We start from the raw sequence: 24,016 nt of genomic DNA, 5'->3' as shown, positions 1-24,016 counted from the left end.
CACATTCACTGTGTTGTCATTAGTGATCATTGGTTGTATGCCACAATTTTATTCAACATATACATGAACACATCTAGAGTGGGCGTGGTATTTTTACAAAAGTTGAGTAAACCAACAGAGAATGTTTTAAATCTGCTCTCACAAAAACAGAAATTTAGGTTGAGTTCCTCTGAAAAGTTCAATTATCTAGTAAGATATCTTATCAAAATTTTGTCTAAAGTAAAATAATGTTTATTGTTTACCCTTTTCCACTGTTTATTTAAACAACCAGTATCTATATTAGTCAACACTAAGTATTGGTATAATTTGTTTTATTAATAAATAAACAGATCTTCAGTGCATTGGACATACAGTTTTGGTAATAATATACATGGTTGAGAATTTTTGAATTGAAATTTTGAAATGAGAATAGAAATATTCAAGAACTGATTAATGTTTAAAAATAAGTGTACTTATTAATAAATAAGTTCCTTTAGTTGTCTACTACAAAAGTCAATAATGCTTAATATTTTTCAATATAAATCTTTTATGTGTTTAAGTAAATAAATCAGATACAGTATATTTCAGCATTATTGATATATGTATATCTGTAACACAAAAGTACTTTCAGATTACCATCTCTTTATACATAGATATTTTACATATTTCTACATGGTTATTTGTTAATTAAACCTTTTTGTATACTCTACATTGCCATTGCTCAGGCTAACTGCAGGCTACCAGCGGAGTATCACGTGGCAGATAGTAAATGGCCTATGTATGAGCCCTAACACTAACAACTATATAATGGGACAAATTAAAACATATAACAAAATCAGGAGTTTGACTGTTCATTTATTACTTATTAATGATTATGATAATAATGCTAAACAAGCAATATTTCAAATAATATATAATCACAAAACAAAGATTATGATAATATTGCTAAATAAGCAATATTTCAAATGATATATAATCACAAAACGTAATTAATATTGTTTTATACAGCCCATCTAACCTATTAATGTTATAAGCATCATCAAAATATGTAAAAATTAGTGACAACTAAATAATGGGACAGTATGAAGTAACTGCTAAAAACCACATAAAATAAGACCATTCGGCTGTGAAAATAATGCAGCCGAACACTCTAACAAATGTTAAACTATATTCTACAATTAATTTCTTGTAAAATTGAGGAAACCACTTTATTATTCCAATAAAATGGTGTCTGGTATCTCTACAAATTCAAAAATTCATAACATAGTGTTTATTAAAAATTATTACCGCAATAAAAAATTCCTTGAAGTGGGGGATGAAATTAATTTCCTAAAACTACAGTGTGGAAGATAATTATTTTTTTATTTATTATTTATTAAGCATTATCCAGAAACAAAGTATCTTAGTAAACAAAAAATTAAAAACCTAAGTCATTCAAAACTAATTTCTAATAGGAATATGAGAATATTAGTAAAAGTTTTCAAAAAAGGTTGAAGAAATATTAAGTAACACAAGTTACAGCTAAATGGAATCATGAAACTGGGTTAAATCTGTAAAGGGAATGCATGAGGCATAAATGCCTTATGCACTCATAAATGAGGTTTAAAACAGATTGTATAATTTCCTAAATGAGTGATGATTTGGGGTTATAGGCTGTTTCAAGGTTAGGATGTTTTTAATTAATTGATGGTACCGCAAATGCTGTGAAATATCAACAAATGTTTCAAAATAACCAACTACGAAGTATTGTGAAATTAAATGCTGGCGGGAATTATATATAGCCGATACAAAAAACTGGTTTGGAAAATGACCTTTGAACAGTCCTGATTTAAATATCATTGAAACAGTATAGCATAAAATGAAACAGACCCAGATGAATAACCCACAATGGACATTACACAAAATTAAAGCCAAAATAGAACAGATTTGCAATGAATTTACCTCTGAACTGTACAGATCCTTAGTGGAGTAAATGTCCAACTGAATTAGAGTGGTCATAAAGTCTAAGGGCGATGCTACTCAGTTTTAAACATAAATATTCGTACTATGTCCTAATATTTATTTGTCAACAGAATAAACACTTTCCATTATTAATTAGTTCTGTTAGAGTAAATATATTTTGTTTTGTGATTGCGTTGCTGATTGAATCTATATTATTAGTAATTATCTAATTACATAGTAATACACAACAATAATACTGGAGTGAGTAGTGGGTATCAAATAGATAAAAAGTGGGTAAAAATCAAAATGCCACCAAAAAGTGGCAAAAGCTATACTTATGTTGGAAAGATAATTTTTAAACGATCTGCTTGCTATTTACCACATAATCGAAAAGTGTTGACAATAAAGATTTTATCTATACAAACCCATTCAAAAAATCAATTAGTAGACAGCACAATCAGTGCTAGAGGAAACTTTATTATTTACCAGAGGTGTTTTTTTTAATAAGCACCATTTTGAAATTATAGAAAGTTGATAAATTGTGACAGTAAACAGATAATTAAGGATTGCTTCATTATCTGAGCTGTTCCCTTAAGTCCCAAGAAGTGTTATCTACAATATTGTTACATTTAAATGTAACAATTGAATGATGGAACTATCAAAACTGTAATCACAATCTGTATCAACAATGTTGACTGAGGCATAATACACAACTGTTTAGTCAGCACCTTGACTTTTTTTAGCATTATGCTGCTAAAGCTAACTATTATTAAACTGAAATAAAACAACAACTCATGGAATGGTCACATTCAACATTACCCAAGAGATTGAAGTATAAGCATATAATTTTAGGCCCTGAAAATTGTGTGTACCTTGTGAGTAACTCATGTGGAACAGGACTGGGGTATTGCTTATTGACTTCTTGTCAATAGTCTTGTAGTGATACAATAAAGGTCAAAACACCAAACTGTCATTCTCAAGCCACATCAAACAAGTAATGAGCAGGGAAAGTAATGGGATTTATCCAACACACATCTGTAGACCTATCTTTGTTCACATTTAAAAAACTTTATTGTGGTCTCGTTATCGAAAAGTCCCTTTTCTAGCGTTTGGATCAGTTGAATGGTCCCCATCATACAACTTTTACATAGAACAGATTGAAAGGGTCTAAAATAAATTTTTGAGGATAGCTTTTAGGACTGGATACTGAAGTGCAGCTTTTAGGACTTAATTTACCAACATTTGAGTCAAGGAGGACATTGTTAGATTTATGTTTCCTGTAAAAAGTCATTAATAGATTGTCTTCAATTGTTATCAGTCATTAGTCTTAAAGTACCCAGTATAAACAGACAATCAGAAATCTTTTCAGTGCGATTCACACTAATTATGGTATCAATGAACCAACTACATGATTGGTCCGGAGTGCTAATAGCCTGCCAAGGCTAATAGCATTCTTGACATTTTTTATTCCAAAATTAGTTTATTCAAAAAACAACTTTTTGTAGCTTTGTTAAAACTTTTCTAAATGGATTCCTTTAATAAATAAATACATAAATAAATAATAAAAAAAATAACATATTGTAACTTTAAGAAAATTGCGCCAACTGTTGCACAACAATACCCATCCACATGTAGCCAAACAAACTCAAGACATCAATGTGTCAAAACAATTTAATCGTCATACAAGCAACACTGATAAAGTGCCCAGTGACCAGTATGTATTTCTGCAACTGAAGAAATATTTCCAAAGTCAGCACCATGATGATTATGATAACCTTAAAAGGGTAATGTTCACTAGCTACAAAATCAGGAAGCAAGTTTCTATGATGATCAAATGCAAAACCTTGTTATTCAATATAATAAGTGCCTTAATATTGGTGGCAAATGTAAATAATCTAATATAATTTACTCAGACAATCTTTATTGCCTAAGTAAATCAAGAAATCAGATCATACCCAATACCTTACAAATGAACTGTTATAACGAAAATTAACATCAGAAATTAAAACTGCCCTCTGAACACTAAAAAATCTACAAAAAATATGATAAGACCAATATGGATTAAATTTTTTAAGATAGAGAAATTAAAACAATGTTTATGGAAATCACAGACTAACAACAATTAATGTTTATGGGAATCACATAACATTGATAACTCTAACAATAATAATTTAAGAAGTACCAACAGTTGTTTTCTGTAATCTTTATGGCCTTGTATTCATACAAATATATAAATTTGAAAATATGGCCTAAACTTTAGAAAACGCAAATCAACATTTACACTACAGAATTCAAATATGATTGCTAAGCTAAATGACACATTGGACAAGTCAAACTCAAGTAAACTAATAAAGACATAAAAGATATGAAAAAAGAAAAAATACTGATGCTAAAAGTAGATGACTCAATATCAATCATAAAACTGGAGCAAAAATCTACAGTTTCAAAGTACAGAGATTATCTGTATTTGTTTTTAATGTATCATTGAACTATGTAGTGAAAGAAATAGGAAATATAATGTTCTATTAATATCAAATATAGACAAATAATCATGGTGATGATTGCAGAAACATAACACAATAGAAAACACATGTAAAATGCTGAGAGAGAGATTTAAACAAAGGTTAGAACATATTTACAAAACCAAAATGTATGTGCTTTAAAAAGAATATTAAGGATTGGCTAGAGAAATTAATCAGTATATAATATTTAAAATATCATTAGAACCCTTATGGGATCAAAAAAGAAGGAGACATGAATGGAGACCACATGTATGAGTATGCATGTGCACTGTAAACTGTAAATTTTCTTTTCCATTAGCTAAACTAAAATTGCTCTTAGACTGAAATTGAAACAATAGAGGTATAATTAAGGTACACCAATTAAATTGAAAATAAGAATTGATAGTATAGATTATTTTTTAACCATTCCAAAATCAACATTGTAGAACCAATTGAACTTTACAAAAAATGAAAAGACTTTATACAACCACAGTGAAAATATAGTTACATGAAGCTGAGAATAAAGAATAGAGATAATAATTAACGATGATCTGCAAGATGGTAACAACCTGGTGAGTCAATAGTTCCCAGTAATATCTCAATAATAAGATTGTGACATCACTACACAAGATACATAATTTCGACCTTTGTTTAATATAAAGGCCTCAAATCAATCCCTAAAAATATATCAATGAATTGTGTGGTAATAGGGGGCGTCAAATTTGATTAAAATAGATAAAAACAGCCATATGAGTGACATGTTCTAACAATGACAATAGGAAAAATATCTTCATGTCAGCTGATTTTTGTAACAAAATAATCAGCCATAAATATTCATACTTCTATCTAATTGTAAGCGATGAAAAATGTGAAAAACTTACTTTTATATATGTTAATAGATAACAAAGGAACACTAAGTTTTATCACAAAAAATTTAACTGCGTACAACCTATGACAACCAGAAAATGGCGTTTCTTTTTCCGTGTTTATTTGTTATGTGAAACGTGAATTGCTGCACAGGGAATTTCTATTTAGAACTAGAAGAAACAAATGTCAGTGTCACAATTTGACGACACAGACATCTGACAAATGACATAAGTATCTTATCTTCTGTAATATTATACGAGGGGTATTAAAAATATTTTACAAGGTGAAGGAAATTTTCTGACTAAAAATGTTCATAATATAATACTGTATAGGATGTGTGACATAGTTATTAACTTATTCAGCAGTAATACAAGAAAATACTTTATATTTTGCTTTATAGCTTTATAATTTAAATACATTGTTTCTTTCTCTTTGCGTTTTCAACGCCTCGTGTTTTTTTTAAGCGACCGCTTCCATCTTTGGATACTTAATCATTTCACCTTCCAAAGTTATCATCGTGTTTGTAATAGTAAAGTTTGTTTAGCAGTAAATGGTTGACTTCAATTAGTACCGACTATAAACATCCTGGGTTAACCGATAATAGTCTAAAGGCCCGGTTTCAGGTAACAATGGTTTACATGAGTTAAAGGTCTTAATGGGCCAAGTCAGATAAATTTAATAATATTTACGATCGCACTAATTGAAGTCAACCATTTTCTGCTAAACAAACTTTAACTATATCTTTAAATGAACATAGTAGATCCTACTATAAACTCTGTTTTGATAATTTTAAGTTTTAAACCTTTTTCATCAAGAGGTTCTTAAACTGGTTTTTGTGACATGTATTAGTTAAATATTGTAGGTATTTACATGGGATTAAACCACAATTATTAATTGTAGTGAAAATTACATTTTGTGTTTGTTTTACGTTTCGATTTCCAATCCGGAAATTGTTTTCAAAAAATTTTTTAAAGACATTTTTAACCTGTGATGTTTACCAATTGACAACATCACTCAAGGAGCTCTAATTCACCTTCAGTATCTCCTACTAACACCACATCATCAGCCTACGTTACGAACCAGGGAATGTTACCCTACAATTTCCCTGTTATCTGATCCAAAACTAATGAAAACAAAATTAGGCCTTAGTACTGTATGACACAGGGGCTGCAGCATGTCATTTCTGTTAATTTGTTGGGTGAACATGACCCACACACACAAAGACACACACACACACACACACACACACACACACACACACACACACACACACACACACACAACACACCACATATACATATTATACATAACCGAACACTTACACCATGCTCAATGGACAAATCTCAAAAGACAGCCGCACAATTGGCTCATTATATGGTGAGATCTGTGCTGCCACTATTGAGCTCCCCAATCCCGAGATGTAACACTATCGTGCCCAGGGAATGTACGATACAGTGGAAAAAGTGTTACCTTAATCGACACCCCTGAGAACTTATACTTATATTTATACAGAGATACTTATTACATTATATTCTTAACCCGTGAGAACAAAAATGGACAACGAGATAAAAGAAAAAAAGAGATATGCTATAAAAGAAGAATGCTTAGAAATGAGTGACTCATTTGCATCTAGAAATAAAAATATAACGGTAACTAGTAGAGGGATGACTTCGGTTGTTGACTCTATTTCCACCCCAAATATTGAGCCAAAAAGTGCTCTGAGAAGAACAGACTATGAGCCAATTATGACCAAATGCCTGTCCGGATCCCAGAAGAGGCAGTTCAAGAAACCAGAAAAATAGCTGTTGGAACGTAGACTAAAGACAAAACATACAAAACCAGAGGGGCGGAACCAGCAAAATCCGAAGGTACACAGAGACTTTGGGAGAATATTAATACCGGTGTCACAGAAATATTTAAGGAGGAAAAAAATAAATCTCTGGAGAATACTATAACTCCATCACAACAATGGGTTAATAAAAACTTATGAGTACTAACGAGCAGACTTGTTCATATAACAATGTCACAAAAGTATTCAAGGTAGCGGTAATATCAGCCACCATCCTGATACCCAACTAGATCAGACTCAAGCGAATCTGATCGTTAATAAATTGGAACAAGCAATGGATGAGTATATATAAATAGGGAATAGAGAATAGGTTTAGATAGGGAAGCAAAACCTACATCTTAGGACGGAATAAGTGTTATTAAAAAGAAGTAAGTTAGGGGTGGCCTGCTAAATCCTAGTCTGTCCGATCTACGAGGTCTCTTGCAAATCATTGAGGGCTAGTCATTTCAAGGTGTATTACAGACTTGGAAAGGTATTCTTCAAGACCATGAGAGGTCTTGATTACTTCAATCAAAGTCCCACAGGCTAGCCTATAACACAGTAAGGCTGCTTCAGTATAACTTACCGTTGCTATGAGAAGATTCAACATAGCTTTAATTACACGAGCCCTGGCTTAACCAGAGCCAAATAAAAGATCCATCGGACACTGGTGGAGAGCTTATATATAGCTGATCTGCCAAAGTACCGAGCACTCCTGTAATAGTCAAACGAGATTAAAAAAATGAAGTTGATAAATTTCTGTTCCAGGCATTTAATAAAGGTAAAGATGAAGATCCATCTTTGAAAGAAAGGTAATGAGACGAATACTATGCCCTATAAATGAGAACAGCAGGTGCCGAGTTTAGAATTACAATTATGAAATATATAATATAAAGAACCACCTTTATCTTAGTTTGTCTGCCTACAGCGTCATCAATGGGCAGCCATGTATTTAAGGTGGAAGAAAACAGGCTTCCAAAAAAACTGGTGAATGCAAGGGAAGAGACCTATTATCCAGAAATCTACTAGGCAGTTGATCGTGGAGGAGAATGGCTATAGACCGTAACGCATGAAGAGGTTTGCTAAGGGAGGCCAGGGCTTGAATTGGGCTGTAAAGCCATAGGATGGATGGATGACCCAAGATAAAAACTCGAGGAGAAACCTGCCGACCCTGTATAGGGATAAAACAAAATGACGTATTGATCTAAGTAGCGTCTATTATATTAAGAATTTAATTCATTTCTTAATTAAATGGAAAGATGAGAGTATGAATGAGATAATTAAGTGATCAGCATAACTTCCATATGGTGACTCCGACAAACCTCCATCAAGGGAGATGGAACAACTAGTACGAGATTATAATATAAATGGGCGGCAAATAATCATCGGCTGTAATACGAAGTGAGTCATTATTACAGTTGATTATTTATTAACTTAACATCACAGTTAACTTAGAATTAACCACAATTTCAATTGAAAATACTTTTTAGGCATTCCCAAATTAAAGCTGATTATATGCAATCGAATGAACTATTCCACAGTAAATAGTCCCACTAGTTTTTTATTTTTTGAAGTTCAAAAGCATAAAGGTAAACAATAAAAACAGTTTAATAGTTTTTTTAGCATATATTTTCCAATAAATTTCATATAGCGCGTCTACATTTATAAAATAAAAGATATTTTTGTACATTATGTTAACGTCAATGAAATCGAGTATTTCTAACTCAATTTTTGGGGCTACTTATTTGTACCACTAACCTCAATCATGTTCACCTTTTTAAAGAGAGCATCTTCAATTTCAAGCTAACATAAAAATAATGTTTCTATCCGTAACTATCGTATAAGATATTTCGCATGGGTTGGTTTTCATTCACATTACCATGATACTCGTGAAGGACAAGAAATAACGGTTTATATAAATAAAAACTTTAGCAAATAAAAAGAAACTATTACATATGCACTCGAGATGTCAATAAAGTTGAAGAGAAGCAGCTAGAAAGATGGTGACGTAAAATACTGAGACATTTTGGGAGGGATACAAGGTGAGGAAGAATGGAAAATAACCAACCATGAAGTATATGAGCAATACAAAAGAGCCTGAAATTACGGCATATGCCAATACACAAAGAATGAGGTGGTTGGGGTATAAACAAAGAATGCCAAAGGTGGCTTTACGTACGAGGTCCAGTAGGAGAAAAAGACGAGAGCAAGATGGATACAAAAGGTTGAGTGACTTAAAGGAAGTATGTGACTTGGAATGGAGACGAGAAGCAGAAGAAGATGGAAAATAATCGGGAACAGCTTTAGTGAAAAATAGCATAAAGTATTTCAAATGTAATTTTGCCTTAGGCATATAACTATAAAACCGTGTACTGTAAATAAGTAATTAAAAAAAAAAACAAAAAGGATTTATATATATATATATAATATATATATATATATATATATATATATATATATATATATATATATATATATATATATATATATATATGTGTGTGTGTGTGTGTGTGTGTGTGTGAAATAAAAATACTAGTTACCATCATCAGTTCAAAAGAAGCTGAGTCAATGGCTTAGCGACCAGTCGCTGACATAATATTATTATAGGATGAAATTAATTTAGACCATAGACTGTATGAGCGGAAACCAATGCATCAGTACAAAATTCTTAACGGGTTTATTAAAGGGTTGCTGAGGCATATGTATGTTAAATGAGTTGCCTACTTATACAGACTCCGGGTATCAGGCTACAACTGGTTTCAATAAACTTCTCCTGGCAAGATTAAGTGACCATCTTTTTTATAGCTTCTCATAAAACAATACACAACAACACGCCAACCAGAAAAAGGTACGCCGAAGTCCCCATCTATGCGATTTTTTTGGCCACTGAAAAATAGTTAAAAATCGCGATGCTGAGGTGAGGAAATAAAAAGGTAGAGTGAGTGAGTACGAGCGGCGTAGCGAGAGAAAGGTTTTTAAAACTATTGATGCAAGACTTCGATCCATAAGAAACTTGACAGCAGGCGCCAAAGCGTAACCACAAGTCGCAAACAGATGTAGTGTATGTGTGGAACTCATTTGAAATAATATTTCAATACGAAGAGTATCACACAACGGCCTTAAACACCTACACTCCAAAAAGAAACTTTTCTTTTTAAGAGCTTCAAGATCTTTCAAGCAGAAGGGTCCCACAATAATATGAAATCAGTCTAACACTTACTATTTATCAAGAAAGATGGAGTGACACCTTCCATAGAGTAATTGATCTGCCAATGAACAAGCAGAATTGCTTATAAAGAAGAAGAAGAAGAAGATAAGGCAAAGTACAACTGATAGATAACAACTATCTCAAATGACTGTAATGGATTGGGTGTTAGTTATGACCATGTCTAGCATGTGGTGACTTTTAGAGGCACATTACAACTGCCGGAAGATGCACCAATCGCACACTACCACCACTGGTAAAAAAGTGAGATATAATATAAATAAAAACTTCTCTGTAAATTATTTTAAGCAAAAAGTAGATTCAGATAGTCACGAATAAAGAACAGTGTTTTAATCGCAAATAAATATTTCATAGTTTGCTTCTTAAAAGGTGATATTTATATTTGCTTTATGTATAATATATTATTATTTCACAAAAATATTATATATTTTCACATCTTTAATAAAATAATCGTTACAAATCTTTTTGTCTTTAAATCCACTTCAATATGAGCTCCGTTCTGAAAATAATATAACATCTTAATACAATACAAAAAATTCAGTTTCTGAGATTTTAATAAATATTATTCACATTAGTAATATTTCATAACAGACTTAAAAACTTTTTACTTGAAATTTTCCTACCATTGTGTCACAATAGAATCAATAAAATTGAAAACAGAAAGCAGAGATGGGTTATATCGTTAATTTTTGTGAATCAACTTCGTGCTTAATCTGTATTTCTATAAATTGGTACAGAGGTATTTATTTATTATCTGTCAATTATTAAGTTTTACATTTTATAATTCGAAATATTGTTTGTCACAAGAATATGACTTTACTAAAATCAAAAGATTTTTTCTGTGGCTAAAGTAACTGTAACATTTTTCTTTTTATCTTTCCATTTACATTTATATGTGAAAATGTAACTGAAATATACCACTCTTTATAATAAGCAATAAACATTTTCCACAGTAGAATCTGCAGGTAACATAATATTCATTATTTAATAATCAGCCTGTATATTTCAATCTTCAAAACGCCGTTTACAAAAGTCTAAGGAAATGTGAATTAAGTAAAATGTTGTAGGCACCTATCTATATATCAAAGTTCTTCTACAGACACTGAACTTTTTGTATACACTTCACATATCAGTTTATGGATATTCCATAAACAAATAATTATTTTGAACACAGCCAATACATTGTCAAAGAAATATCGTCCACTCAGGATTGCCCATGTAGAAATACTTTCAAAAATGTAAAAACTTTGTCAAATTTCACATGGCACAGATGTTTTTCGTGGAAGCACAGGTATCCATGAGCAAAATATACGCGGGGGAACTCTATGCGTATTTTCTACATAAAATTTTAGCATTAGATGTTTTAAACAGTTCAATGCAGCTGTATACTGGCAGTTTAGAGGCCATAGGGAAAAGAAGGGAAACTGTCAAATTTGTAGAGCTTTTTGTTTGTAACATTAAAATATTAAGGTAATTAATCCACTTATCTCATAGTTAATGGCAATGTACAAGTTCAGATTTAGTCTTGAATTGTATTCTTGTATAAAGATTAAAGGACTGTAAAAAGCAAGATGAACTAATTAAATTAACAAAAGCCAGATAGCAGACACAAAAATGTCATCAAGACACAGGTGCAAAAATAAAGCACTATTCAGCAGGAACTTATTTTTTACTTTAATATCACTGTTTTCCTATATAAAAAAGCTTTATAAACATCCTGCACAACATCACCAACAAGACATCATCCTTACCACTGAGTTTTATCAGACTCCCCTGTTAAAAACATCTACTACCTTTATTTTTTAATATATACTAAACATATCTACTTCCAATATATCTTTAATATCTAACACGACTTGTTAACAACGCATATAATGTACATAGTAATGCACTAATCAGATTTTTAAATAGATATCTTCAGTTCTAAATAAATTCTGATCAAAATATACAAATTTATTGTTACAAAAAATATAGACAATAAAGTTTTTGATTTGGTCTTTTCTTGTATACAGAAAAAATAAAATCATTCAGTAAAACGTTTCAATTTTAGTCTCTTCTTTTATCTTTAAGTGGATAAAATAGAGTCACAGGAATATAATGATAGACAAGTTTTGTTTCAGTAATTTGACACTATTCAGAAACATCTGAACCTAACTCTACACATCCTAGTATTTCAAATTAGGCGTTTCTACATAAATTTGTAGTATGATGGGAATACATATCTGCAGAGTAGGTTGAGATATTTTAGATTAGACCAAGACAATATATGTGACCAGATTTGGTTACAGACTCCCAAAATAGCTTTGTGAGTAATTCAATAATGTAAAGTAGTATGTAAAAGTTATATATTTCTTCTGTTACTAGATTTAAAAGTTTTTTCAAATATTTAGATGTTTTAATGTTATACTAAAGTAGCCAATAGGATGATCTCAATACAATTAGCTCAATGTTCAAAGATATAAATGAAGCAGATGATTTTGAGACAGCGACATTAAATAATAAAAATAAGAATCATATAAACTCTCTACGAGTTTCGTCTGATTCTGATTGACAAACCTATTTTGGGAAAAGTTTGTATTAATAACAAAAGGCAATTCCTAATAGCTATTAAATAGTCAATAAATAAAAATAAAATAACACATTTTTTGATTTATTCTTGACAGTGAACTCACAGACCAAAAAGTGCTTCAAATTCTAAAAGTTATAGCCAAGCGATGCCTATCAAAACAAGAGACAAATGTCCCTTTATAGTCCGTCCAGTCAATGAGGATATTTGGCTCCGAATTCCGTCCTATTGGATCAATTTACTTGATAGTGTCACAGTAAGTAGGGAATAGCTCAAGAAACAAAGTCTACGCTATGCCAAAATATGCTTTTATCTTGGTGGTGGTTCCCACACCTTCTCGGAAGAAGACTTTTTTTGCTCAAAATAACCCCGCAAGTCATTAGAGTACCTAATTCTAAACAAAAAATTTCTATAATTTTTTTTAAACTCAATACTTTTTGAGTTATTCCTGATTGAAAATTTGCCACTTTCATTGAATAATGATACCTTTTTTACGGTTTTAAATTTTTTGCTTAAAACCTACATATCTAACGAAAAAAAGTGTAAGAAACATTGTTGTATTTTATGAAAAAACAAATAGATTTATTTTTACAGTAATCTTCTAGTTGCAATACACAGCGACATATGGTAGGTGAAAAAAGACTTTTTTGTGAATGCTCGAATCGATGCATTCAACTTGAAATAAGAAAAATGATCGATTTTACGGGTATAATGCTGAGAACGCTTTTTATAAAATGTCGATTGCATTCAAAATAAGCGAGATACGGTGCAACAAAGATCACTCATATATTTTAACAAAAAATGAGCAGTATATTTAACCCTGCATCCACCAGAATTTAAACACATCGTTTTTCTTGTACAATACCTTTTATTTTAGTGTTATTTCTATGCTCAAAAAGTTGGACTAGTTTAAAATGCATAGTTTTTGAATATAATAAGATCAAATTATAGAGTGCATTCTTAAATTTTCTTAAAAATCTGGATTTTTCCATATAACTCGAAATTGATAAGAGATACGAAAACATGATTCAGTACAAAAATGTGTTTTTTTGTACTGTTTTTTGACAAGAATTTGGATTTTTTCATTTCTGTAGTATTAAAACTGTAAGAGATATCACTATTTTAAGTTAGGTTGATAGCGCGAGTATCACTTTGCTTGCATCCTTTAACCCTTATCTTTTAAAAATTAAAGATTTTGAATTGACGCGATCAATGTGGTTTAAATCTTCAAATTTCCTTTAAAATGGTTTTTTAATGGATACGGTATATTTAAAATGTACAAAGTTTTGTAAAAAACGAATTTTTTTTTTTCAATTTTGGAGCATATACGAATTTTGGAGCAGATGTAAGTAGGATCTCGGTATACCGACTACACACTTTTCACACCTTCTGGTGAAAGGTGGAATTTATATATACATGCATGTTTGGGTTACCATGTATACAATTCCTGTTTAAAAAATGAAAGAGTGTGTGTTCAAACTTAGACCAAGAACAAGGCGAAGCTGATAAAGTAATGGTTGAAATCGCCTTGTGAAATGAGTCACAGTTCCAAAAGATTATTGTAGCAGAAGATGTGGACCATTTTGGTCCACAAAGGTAATAGTTGAAGAAATTTGCTTTCTAAAATTAGGAAAACAAAACGTCCCTTCATTGCTTTATTCATGAAAAAATTTTGAAGCTTATTATTCTAACAGTGCAAAATTAGTAGCATTTTCACATGCTTTTACTGGCTGCGATACAATATCGCCATTCTTCAGCAAGGACAAAAAAAATCTTTCATCAGGTAGAAAATAGGACAGCAAGCACAGATATTTTGCAGTACCACCAGCAAACTAGAAAAAATTCTAGAAGCTGGGAGATACAGTGGATCAGTGGAATAATTTTATATTGAGCAGCTAAACATACTAAAAAAAAATAAAATATAAAATTAAGAGTTAATCGAGACAATGCAGTATGATTCATTTATTAAAGATACAACGAAAAGCACTGCTAAAAATTGGCATCATACGCTCATATGTGCATTTCATGCTTTGGATAAGTACAATAAGAGGCTTTATTACCAAATTCAAATTCGGCTAGACAATAGAGCTCTCAATCCAATTGATTGGAGATGGAATAATGCTAATGGATATTTGCAGCCCTTAAAATTGCACAAATCATCTGCACCGCGGGAATTACTAGAAATAATTTTTTACAACTGCAAAAAAGGATGCAGTAATTTATGCACCTGCAGAAAGATCGGGCTTTTTTGTAACGCTACATGTGGGGGATGTGCAGGTGTTACTGCCAAAACAGTACTCAAATTTCTGACAAAGATGAGAAAGGAATGAATGACAGTGGCGACAGTGATATAGATTAGAATAAGTTAGTGACATGACTGTTTCTTTAAATGTCTAAAATTTTTTTAAATATTTTTCTATATATCTTTTGTATAAATTTTATTTTTTTTCTGCAACGATAATTTTTTCTCCACTTTTATATTTAATAAAGAGATAAATAAATGATATATTCAAATGAATTTTTTATTTTATAAAGATAGGGGCTGTTTTTAAGGGTTAAAAAATGAAAAAACGAAATAAAACATTGACGAAAAATACCTATATTAAATTGTTTAAATTAGATATTAAATTGATTAAAATATTAAGAAATCACTTTTTTAACATATTTTATTATCAAAGGGGGTGGTTTATAAGGGTTAAATTATTCAGCCAACCAAAAATAATGTCTAAAAAGACCTTTACTTAACTGTATCAAATGCTATTAAAGCCTAAAAAGTACTTTGATTTATATTACTAGTTTTTTTCAATTTTGGCAATAAGAGGTAGTTTTCACCCCTAAAAATTAATAAGCATATATCGGCATAGAGTAGACTTTGAATAAGGAGGGAAGTAGAGCTAATTCCCAAAAATTTCACCAAAATTAATACATTAGATTAAAAATCGGAGGTAATATTCTATTTTTGCTCTCATAGCATATTAGTTATTTCTGCAAAAAAATCAATAAAATCACTATTTTACTTCAAATGGAAAGTAGCTACAGTAGTGGTGAGTTTTTACAGTAAAAGGTGAAAAGGGAAATAACAAATTGTTTGATACAATTCCCATAAAGTTTTTAAAAACAAAATTTAACTCACTATATCATGCAATAACTATAGATAACACACATGTTTAAATACTGTTTAAGAAAGATAAAATTTTGAAATACAAGTACTAGGCTTAGAGTACACAGACACACACCATAGTTTTAAAATAAATAAATGATACCAAATATAAATAAAAATGTAAGATTATATAAAGAATAAATAAAGAATTATCTGCTCAATATTTAAATATTTGGAAATATGTTAAATTTTGATTATAAATAAATTGATATATTTATAATACCAACATGGAATTAAAACAAGTTGATCTCTGAATTCACTTTTTAGACTGCAGTCATCTCTAAATCTGTATTATAATCACAACATATGGAAAACCTACTACTAAAATTTTAGTAATAATAATTTATTACTTATTACGATGAAGAAGGTTGATTATCAGAGCTATTATGATGCTTTTCTTCATCCTCATCATCTTCTTCCTCTTCCAATAATTTTTTTGCCAGTTGAAGTGCATGGAATTCATTATAGTGCTTTTTCCTTTTTAATTCAAATTCTTTCTTTTTCTTTTTCTGATCATCTGTCAATTCACCTTCTGAATCATCATCAGAATCATCATGTTGCATCACCTTGGGGGGCTGATCAGTTGCTATCCTTATCCTTAAATAAATTAAAGAGTCAATATATACCTTATACGAGGGTTTGGCACACAGATTTTGTAAAGATGAAGAATTATACATTACATTAGAGAATTATTTACTACCTTTAATACCAATTAACCACAATTTCTGTCCAAAATACATAAAACGAAACAGTAGCATCAAAATATTTCCACTTTTAAATCATTCTCAAAATACAAATTAAAAATATTTTGATCACTGTGCAATGACTTGTACCAGCTACACTATTCTATATTAAATAAAAATCATGGGTTGGTACCATTTTTCAATTTGTATCTTTATTATTTCCATTAAAGATAGTAAATAATACTAAAATGCCACAAGAAAATAGCGAAGTTTAAACTAAGTCCACTAATAATTTTTTAAATTAGTGTTCACTTAATCTTGGGGTCCATGACAGTATTCACTTAAATTTGCATTTAAAGTTAACTAATTTGTAAGTGGGTTCTGAAGTGGAGACCAAAATGTCAAAGAAATAATTAGTTTTGTAATTGTCAATTATTAACAACTATATAATTGATGAATATAGGTGCCCTGAGGATAAAATTGCATAATCACACATATAGTAAAAAATCACATATAAACTTATTCATTCTAAAATATCTTTTACCATTGCTAAAAAGATTTATTATATTTCTTTATTATCGATTTTTTTAAAATAGGAAAACATAATAAAAATGTTCATGAATATATTCGCTGCCTTAGAAAAGAACTAGACTATGTCCAAATTGCTGTTTATTTGACCAAAACTGTCCTTGTTATAGTGGGTACTTACTGTAGAAATATAAGTCCAGGTTTAAAATTATTTAAGCATTTCAAATAATACTGAAGTAGTCTATGTCCATTATCTTAATTTTGTTAACGGAAAACGCAGCACGAGAGGCGTACGTAGCACTAAAGGAAGCGGCTACAAAAATGGGTTTAATAATAAACACCAATAAAACGAAATACATGAAAATAGGTACGCAACCACAAATACTACGGCCACTTGTTATAGAAAACGACGTCATCGAAGCAGTTAATGAATTTGTATACCTGGGAACGCTCGTCAATACTGAAAATGACACTACCGCAGAGATAAACCGCAGAATTTGCACGGCTAATAGATGCTATTTTGGGCTTAATCTCCTTTTTAAATCTACAGTTATATCAAGAAATACAAAAGTAAAACTCTACAAAACAATAATACGCCCAGTCCTAAATGGTTCAGAACAAGATTCCTAGATAACATAGATCAAGATATGAGAAATATGGAAATACATGCTTGGCGGAGGAAAGCGATGGATGGGGATGACTGGAAAAAAATTCTTGGGGAGGCTAGGACTCACACAGGGTTGTAAAGCCAAAATGATGATGATGATAATGAGTGCAGAACTAGCCTATCTCGAGATAGACTAGTTCTGCACTCGGCAGATCATGGCAGCACTAGTCTAGTTTTTGTAAACATAGGTTAGCTTGTGTTATTTGTACCCCAAAATCAACAAATAAAAATTGTACTCTAAAAACAACCTTTTTCCTGTTTGAGAATTCAAATATTTATGTTGAGTAAGGAGAAGTATATGGTGGCACTGTCACAACAATGTAAGTATTAGTAATATTAATATAATTTTAATAGTTCCTGTTTGTACAATTAAATAGTTTAATTTAATTAACTTACATTTTAGGTTATGTAGGTTACTTTCATAATTATATTTTAGCAAATAGTAATTTTTGTTATTGGCCTATACCTTAGGATTTTATTATAAATTATGTAGAGGAGAAGCCTATTATGCGCTCGAGGGTAAGGAATTATAAAACTGATGACTTCACTAATGATGTTGATAATAAGGATAATGAAGAAACATTGACAGATCACGCAGGTCTATGTCTTATTTCTATTATCTTTGTACTTCTTAAAAGGAGGAAAGAGTTTGTAAAATGTTTTTCCTGAATACATTGTGCCAAATTAAAAGAGATAAAATACTGAATACAGTTGGCGATAATCAAAGGGGAAAAAATGTCTGTGCTACAAAATTATCTGACAAAATAAAACAGTCAGTGATGGATCATATCAATATGTTTCTGAGGGTAGAAAGCCATTATTGCCGAAAAGATACACAGAGGCAATATTTAGATTAAAATCTAAATATTACAAAAATGTATGATTTATATAAAGAAGACTATAAATAAAAATATTCAACAATTCGCGAAGTTGTCAATGTATAGATCTTTATTCAATACAAATTTGAACCTCTTTAGTCATAGTCATAGTCATCTTTATTGATCCTTTAAGACATCCAAAATAAATGTATAGGATACGTCACTACAGAATTTGGTATAAAAAAACATTAATGTGTATAATACAATATTCACAGTGTAAAAAAAATTGACAAAACATAAAATATATAAAATAACATTTTTACAAGTAAAATATGAAGCTATTGCAGTTTGTCCTCAAGATATTCATTTATAGAATAATATGCTTTTCTTAAGAGTAAATCTTTAACATTTTTTTTAAATTTAGAGATAAGTGGTATTTCTTTCACAGTTTTTGGCAAATGATTGTATAAGGTCAGTCCCATATATCTGAAGCAATTTTGAAATTTGGATGTTCTGTGTTTAGGAACTCGTAAAGATTCAGCACTTCTTGTATTGTAGTAGTGATTGTCTGAATTTACTGGAAATGAATTGATTTCCTCTTTGACATAAAGTAAACATTTATAGATATATAGGCAGTAGAAAGTTAAAATTTGATGTTTAATAAAAACTGGTTTACAAGACTGTTGATAATCCAAATTAAAAATTTTACGGATAATTTTTTTTTTGGTTAATGAACACTTTGTTACTATCTACTGAGTTCCCCCACAAAATTACATTGTAGCACATGTGGCTGTAAGCAAGGCTATAATAAACGTTCATTAATGCCGAGATGGGTAGTGTGTTTTAATTCTAGATATAGCATAAAAAGCTTTATTCAATTTCATGTTCACTGAATTCACTTGCTCTGACCATTTGAGATTACAATCAATGAATACACCCAAAAACTTTGTAGAGTGAGTGGAAGATAACATATTGTTTCTATCGTGGATGGTTAAGATGTAGTCATATTTAGATGAGTTGTATGAATGAAAATAAATAATTTGCGTCTTGTCAATGTTTAATATTAGTCTGTTGGTATTACACCAGCGTATAAAGCAGTCAACAACAGTCTTCATTTTCATTTTTAATTCCTCTAGTGTACGTGCAGAGACTATTAACGAGGTATCATCAGCAAACATTGATATTATAAGTGCCCTTATGTGATCTGGTAGGTCATTAATAAAAATTAGGAATAATAATGGTCCCACCACGGATCCCTGTGGTACTCTTCCCTCTAATCTCTAATATCCCTCTAAAACCAACGTTATATAATTTATTGCGAATAAATGTTATGTCTAAGCAGTCAAAAGCACGTGATAGATCAAAAAATAGTCCTGCCACGTGGTTTCTACTATCTAATTCATCATAAATACGCTCAAACAAGCTGCATGCAGCCGTGAGTGTTGACTTTTTTGATCTAAAGCCGTGTTGGGTTGGAGTTAATAAATTGTATTCTTCTATAAAATTTAACATTCTGTTGTATACAACCTTCTCTATTACTTTTGAAATTATGCTAAGGACAGATACTGGTCTATAATTTGAAATATCATGAGGGTCATTCTTTTTGAAGATTGGAATAACTTTTGCCATTTTAAATATGGATGGAAATTGGCTGGTTGTTATTGAGAGATTAACTAAATGGGTTAAAGGAATTGATATATGATCACTTATCAGTTTTATTATTTTTACAGATATGTTATCAATACCAGTACTAGGCTTATTTTTTAGTTGATCGATTGTATTTTTTATTTCAATTGGAGTTACGGGTAAAAAGAAAAATGTTTTGTTACACATTTTTGAGGTAGTACAAGAAGAAGGTAACGATGTGCCAAAATGAGTTTGAAGATTGTATTCTGTAATTGTAGCAAAATATGAGGCAAACGAATTAGCAATATCACAAGACTTGGTAATAATTTTATTATTATAATGTAGAATAATATCAGACCTGTTCTTTTGCCTACCAGTTTCACTGTTTACTAAATTCCAAATTGTTTTTGGTAGATTGTAAGATTGATTAATTAAGTCACTATGAAAGTTTTTTTTAGTATTTATTAATAGAGAATTATATTCTTTTTTTGCCTGTTTATAGGTATCTTGAGACTCGAGACTCCCTATATTTTTTGCTATCCAGTGTAGATTTTTTAGTTTTTCACTAGCGTGTCTTACCTCATTTGTTACCCATGTAGCCTTATTTGTTTTGTGTGCTTTATACCGTGTTTTTATTGGACAATATAAATTTAGATTGTAATCTAAAATGCTAACAAATGAATTTGTGGCATATTCAGCATTCAATTGTGAATAAACTTCATCAAAAACTGTAGAAGAAATCCCTGCTTTAAACATCCGCACATTTTCATCTGACATATCCCTGTAACTGATGGGTTTTTTATCTTTTTTCGATACTTTATTGGCTTGCAAATTTACACTAAGTGAAAATACTTTATGGTCACTGAAGTGACCCTCGAACACATTTGATTTATAAAGATGTGGTTCGATATTTGTCAATATGTAATCCAATTTTGTAGATGATGTTTTACCTACTTTATCTACGAAAACCCTTGTAGGAGCCTCAGATGTGACTCTCAGATTATAACTTACTAAAAACTCGTTAAAAGATTGCTTATTATTAGACATGACAAGATAATCAATGTTTAGATCCCCACAAATATAAATATCATGATATGACTTACTGCATAGCTCCAATATATTATGTAATTTACACAAAAAACTCTGAACTTCTCCTGATGGCGAACGATAAACACTAATAACACAAATTTTCCTATTGGCGATAAACAGAGAAATCGCACAGCACTCACACACCATTTCTTCACTAAAGTTAGAGACATCTAATGTTTTGAATGTAATATCAGTTTTGATGTAGATGATGGATCCTCCATGGATATGGAACTTTCGACAAAAGTAAGAGGCGATGTTGTATCCATTTAAACCAAAAAAAGGATTTATGTGACCTATGTGAAAACATAAAAACAGCAATGAAGAAGAAAGAAATTAAATGAAAGATTTAATTGAGTACCATTTAAAGAAAGATATGCTTGCAAGAGAAACAAAAGAAAAATCAAAGAGATGTGAAAATGATAATACCTATTTTGCAGCAGTTTTTGATATGCAACAAGTTCTTCAAACGCCTTATTTAGATGTATCTCAGTTGTATTATCGTTGAAAACTTTTTGTTTACAATCAAAAATACAAAGAGTATTTATGATCTTCATAAAAAAAGGTTATTGCAATGAAGTAGCTTCCTGTGTTAAAAAATTAATAGAAGAAAAGGCTCTGGAAGGAAAACAAGAAATGTGTTTTTTTTCTGATAACTGTGGGGGACAAAATCTCAACAGAAATGCTGTCGTAATGTATAAAGATCTGGTTGCTAAACATAAAATTAAAATTTTCCACTTTTTCTTGGAAAAGGGACATAGCCAAAACGAAGGTGATAGAATACATAGTAATGTTGAGAGGGCTTCAAAAAATGATGCTATATACATGCCAAGTCATTGGTACCTTATTGCACGAACAGCATGTAGAAAGATTCCATACAATGTTACTGAAATGGATGAATCTTAATATTTTGTTGAATTCAGAAAACATACTTGTAACGAGATGGAGAAAAATGAAAATGTCAAGTGGCAGAAGGTATGTGTCATAATGGTTGAGCCCAATCACCCCAATGCTGTATTTATAAAATACAATTATGATGATGTGAATTTTATCAGAATTAATACTGAGCATAGGTCAAGAAGAAAAACTTTGTCAGTTCATAATGACCTGCAAATGTTGAATGCTGAAAGTTTACCTATTAGTACAAAGAAATTAGAGGACTTGAAATATCTATGTAAATTATTGGTCACTCCGACCATGTACCATGACTTCTATTTGAATTTAAAGTCATAAGGGAACTTAATTTAAGAAATCACTATTTTTATAATTTATTTTGTAATCAGTGACATATTAATAAAATATTATTTGTATTTTTATGAGCAATAGTACCTAATTTATTTAATCATTCATTCATTTGGCTTTAATTAAATAGCAACTGCATGTTTTTGAAAAAATGAAGAATATTGTTAGTGTAGAACTAGCATAAGTCCAGATAAGCTACTACTGCACTAATAATTCTGATGCAGCGCTAGTCTATGTCCAGCTAATTTTTTATTAAAATAATGAAACAAAAAAAAACTAGTTTTATAGTAATGTAAAAGTTTTAAAATGAAAAGTATGCACAAAGTAAACTTTAATGTTTGAAAAACAAAATAATGGAAAACCAAACTTCTGCAAAACTTCAAATTGCTCTCCTGAAAAGTTGTGATTTCGGACATAGACTAGTTCTGTTCTAAAGCAGCCATATAATATATACAGTGATTAATATAGCACCTTCTTTTATGTAAATATAAATATGTATGACATAACTGATTAATGATTCAAAATTTAACTGCATATTATGTACAACACGTTTTTAAGATGCGTATAAAGTAGCTATATAAAATAATACAACTGAACCTATGGAAAAATAAATATTCTATACAAAGAAACAATCATGGGTCCAGTTTACATAAATTAAAAAATTGTTTTATTAGTGCTGCAAATTATTGCCAGCAGAAACTTGTATGATTTAATAATACAAATACCTTTCAGCTAATTCACTGGCATCTAGTTCTTCTATATTATCCTGTTCCATATAATTGAAGGGTGTTTTGGGCTCTTGAATTTTCATATGCCCATAATCCTTATCTGCAGGGTGGAGCGTAGCTATTATATTCATTTCATCCCATTTCGTTTCCTTTTGTTTTCTAAAATGATTTCGGAATTTAAATATAGAATATATAAATGTGCAATTTCCTACATTTAACTTAATTGAGGCCCTTATTATAAATTTGGATTATAGCTAAAATAATTAAGCTTACTTTGCATTAAACTGCGGATCTTGTTTGTCAAAACTACTAGAATTTTTTAAAATCCCTTTCCTGGGTCGTCTTTTTAGATTTTCTGCCATTATAACAACAAAATTAAAAAGGGTGTCAGGGGAGAGTCTCAGCCATCAAACTCAATGTCAAATGCGATACGTCAAAGTCAATTTTAAATTGTCAAACGTCATTATTTTTTAACTATTCTAAAGGCTATCTTAATTTTATCGCATTGATGCACATAACCCGTAAGAACATAAAGAAAAGCATGTGGATTATACGGCATTTTTAGTATGC

The 24,016-nt window shown here is 30.5% G+C and overlaps 2 protein-coding genes across 2 annotated transcripts in view; both read right to left on the bottom strand.

The window, feature by feature from the left end:
* The window catches only part of Rab7 (RAS oncogene family member Rab7), a 42,193-nt gene extending 36,732 nt beyond the window's left edge, over nt 1-5,461 (bottom strand). Inside the window, exon 1 of the mRNA XM_072525702.1 lies at nt 5,303-5,461. The gene's annotated coding sequence lies outside the window, so the exon portion shown is untranslated. The remainder of the gene's footprint in view (nt 1-5,302) is intronic.
* Nucleotides 5,462-8,722: 3,261 nt separating this feature from the next.
* On the bottom strand, nt 8,723-23,880 carry LOC140436669 (protein phosphatase inhibitor 2-like). The gene is made up of 3 exons (XM_072525701.1): nt 23,720-23,880; nt 23,444-23,605; nt 8,723-16,665 (listed from the first exon to the last, which is right to left on the bottom strand). The coding sequence occupies exons 1-3, from the start codon at nt 23,806-23,808 to the stop codon at nt 16,422-16,424; spliced, it is 495 nt and encodes a 164-aa protein (XP_072381802.1). The 5' UTR covers nt 23,809-23,880; the 3' UTR covers nt 8,723-16,421.
* Between the last annotated feature and the right edge of the window lie 136 nt (nt 23,881-24,016).

Source organism: Diabrotica undecimpunctata, chromosome 3, assembly GCF_040954645.1.
Source record: "Diabrotica undecimpunctata isolate CICGRU chromosome 3, icDiaUnde3, whole genome shotgun sequence".
In the NCBI taxonomy this organism is placed as follows: domain Eukaryota; kingdom Metazoa; phylum Arthropoda; class Insecta; order Coleoptera; family Chrysomelidae; genus Diabrotica; species Diabrotica undecimpunctata.
The sequence above is the reverse complement of the archived record's forward strand: the minus strand, read 5'-3'. Positions and strand labels throughout refer to the sequence as shown.

Bases quoted from the DNA above. Each gene is read 5' to 3' on its own strand.
- LOC140436669 (XM_072525701.1), bottom strand. From the start codon at position 23,808: ATGGCAGAAAATCTAAAAAGACGACCCAGGAAAGGGATTTTAAAAAAT. The intron at 23,606-23,719 runs GTAAGCTTAATT...AAATCATTTTAG, and splicing joins GATCCGCAGTTTAATGCAAA to AAAACAAAAGGAAACGAAAT. The intron at 16,666-23,443 runs GTATTTGTATTA...AATTTATTTAAG, and splicing joins GCCAGTGAATTAGCTGAAAG to GATAAGGATAGCAACTGATC.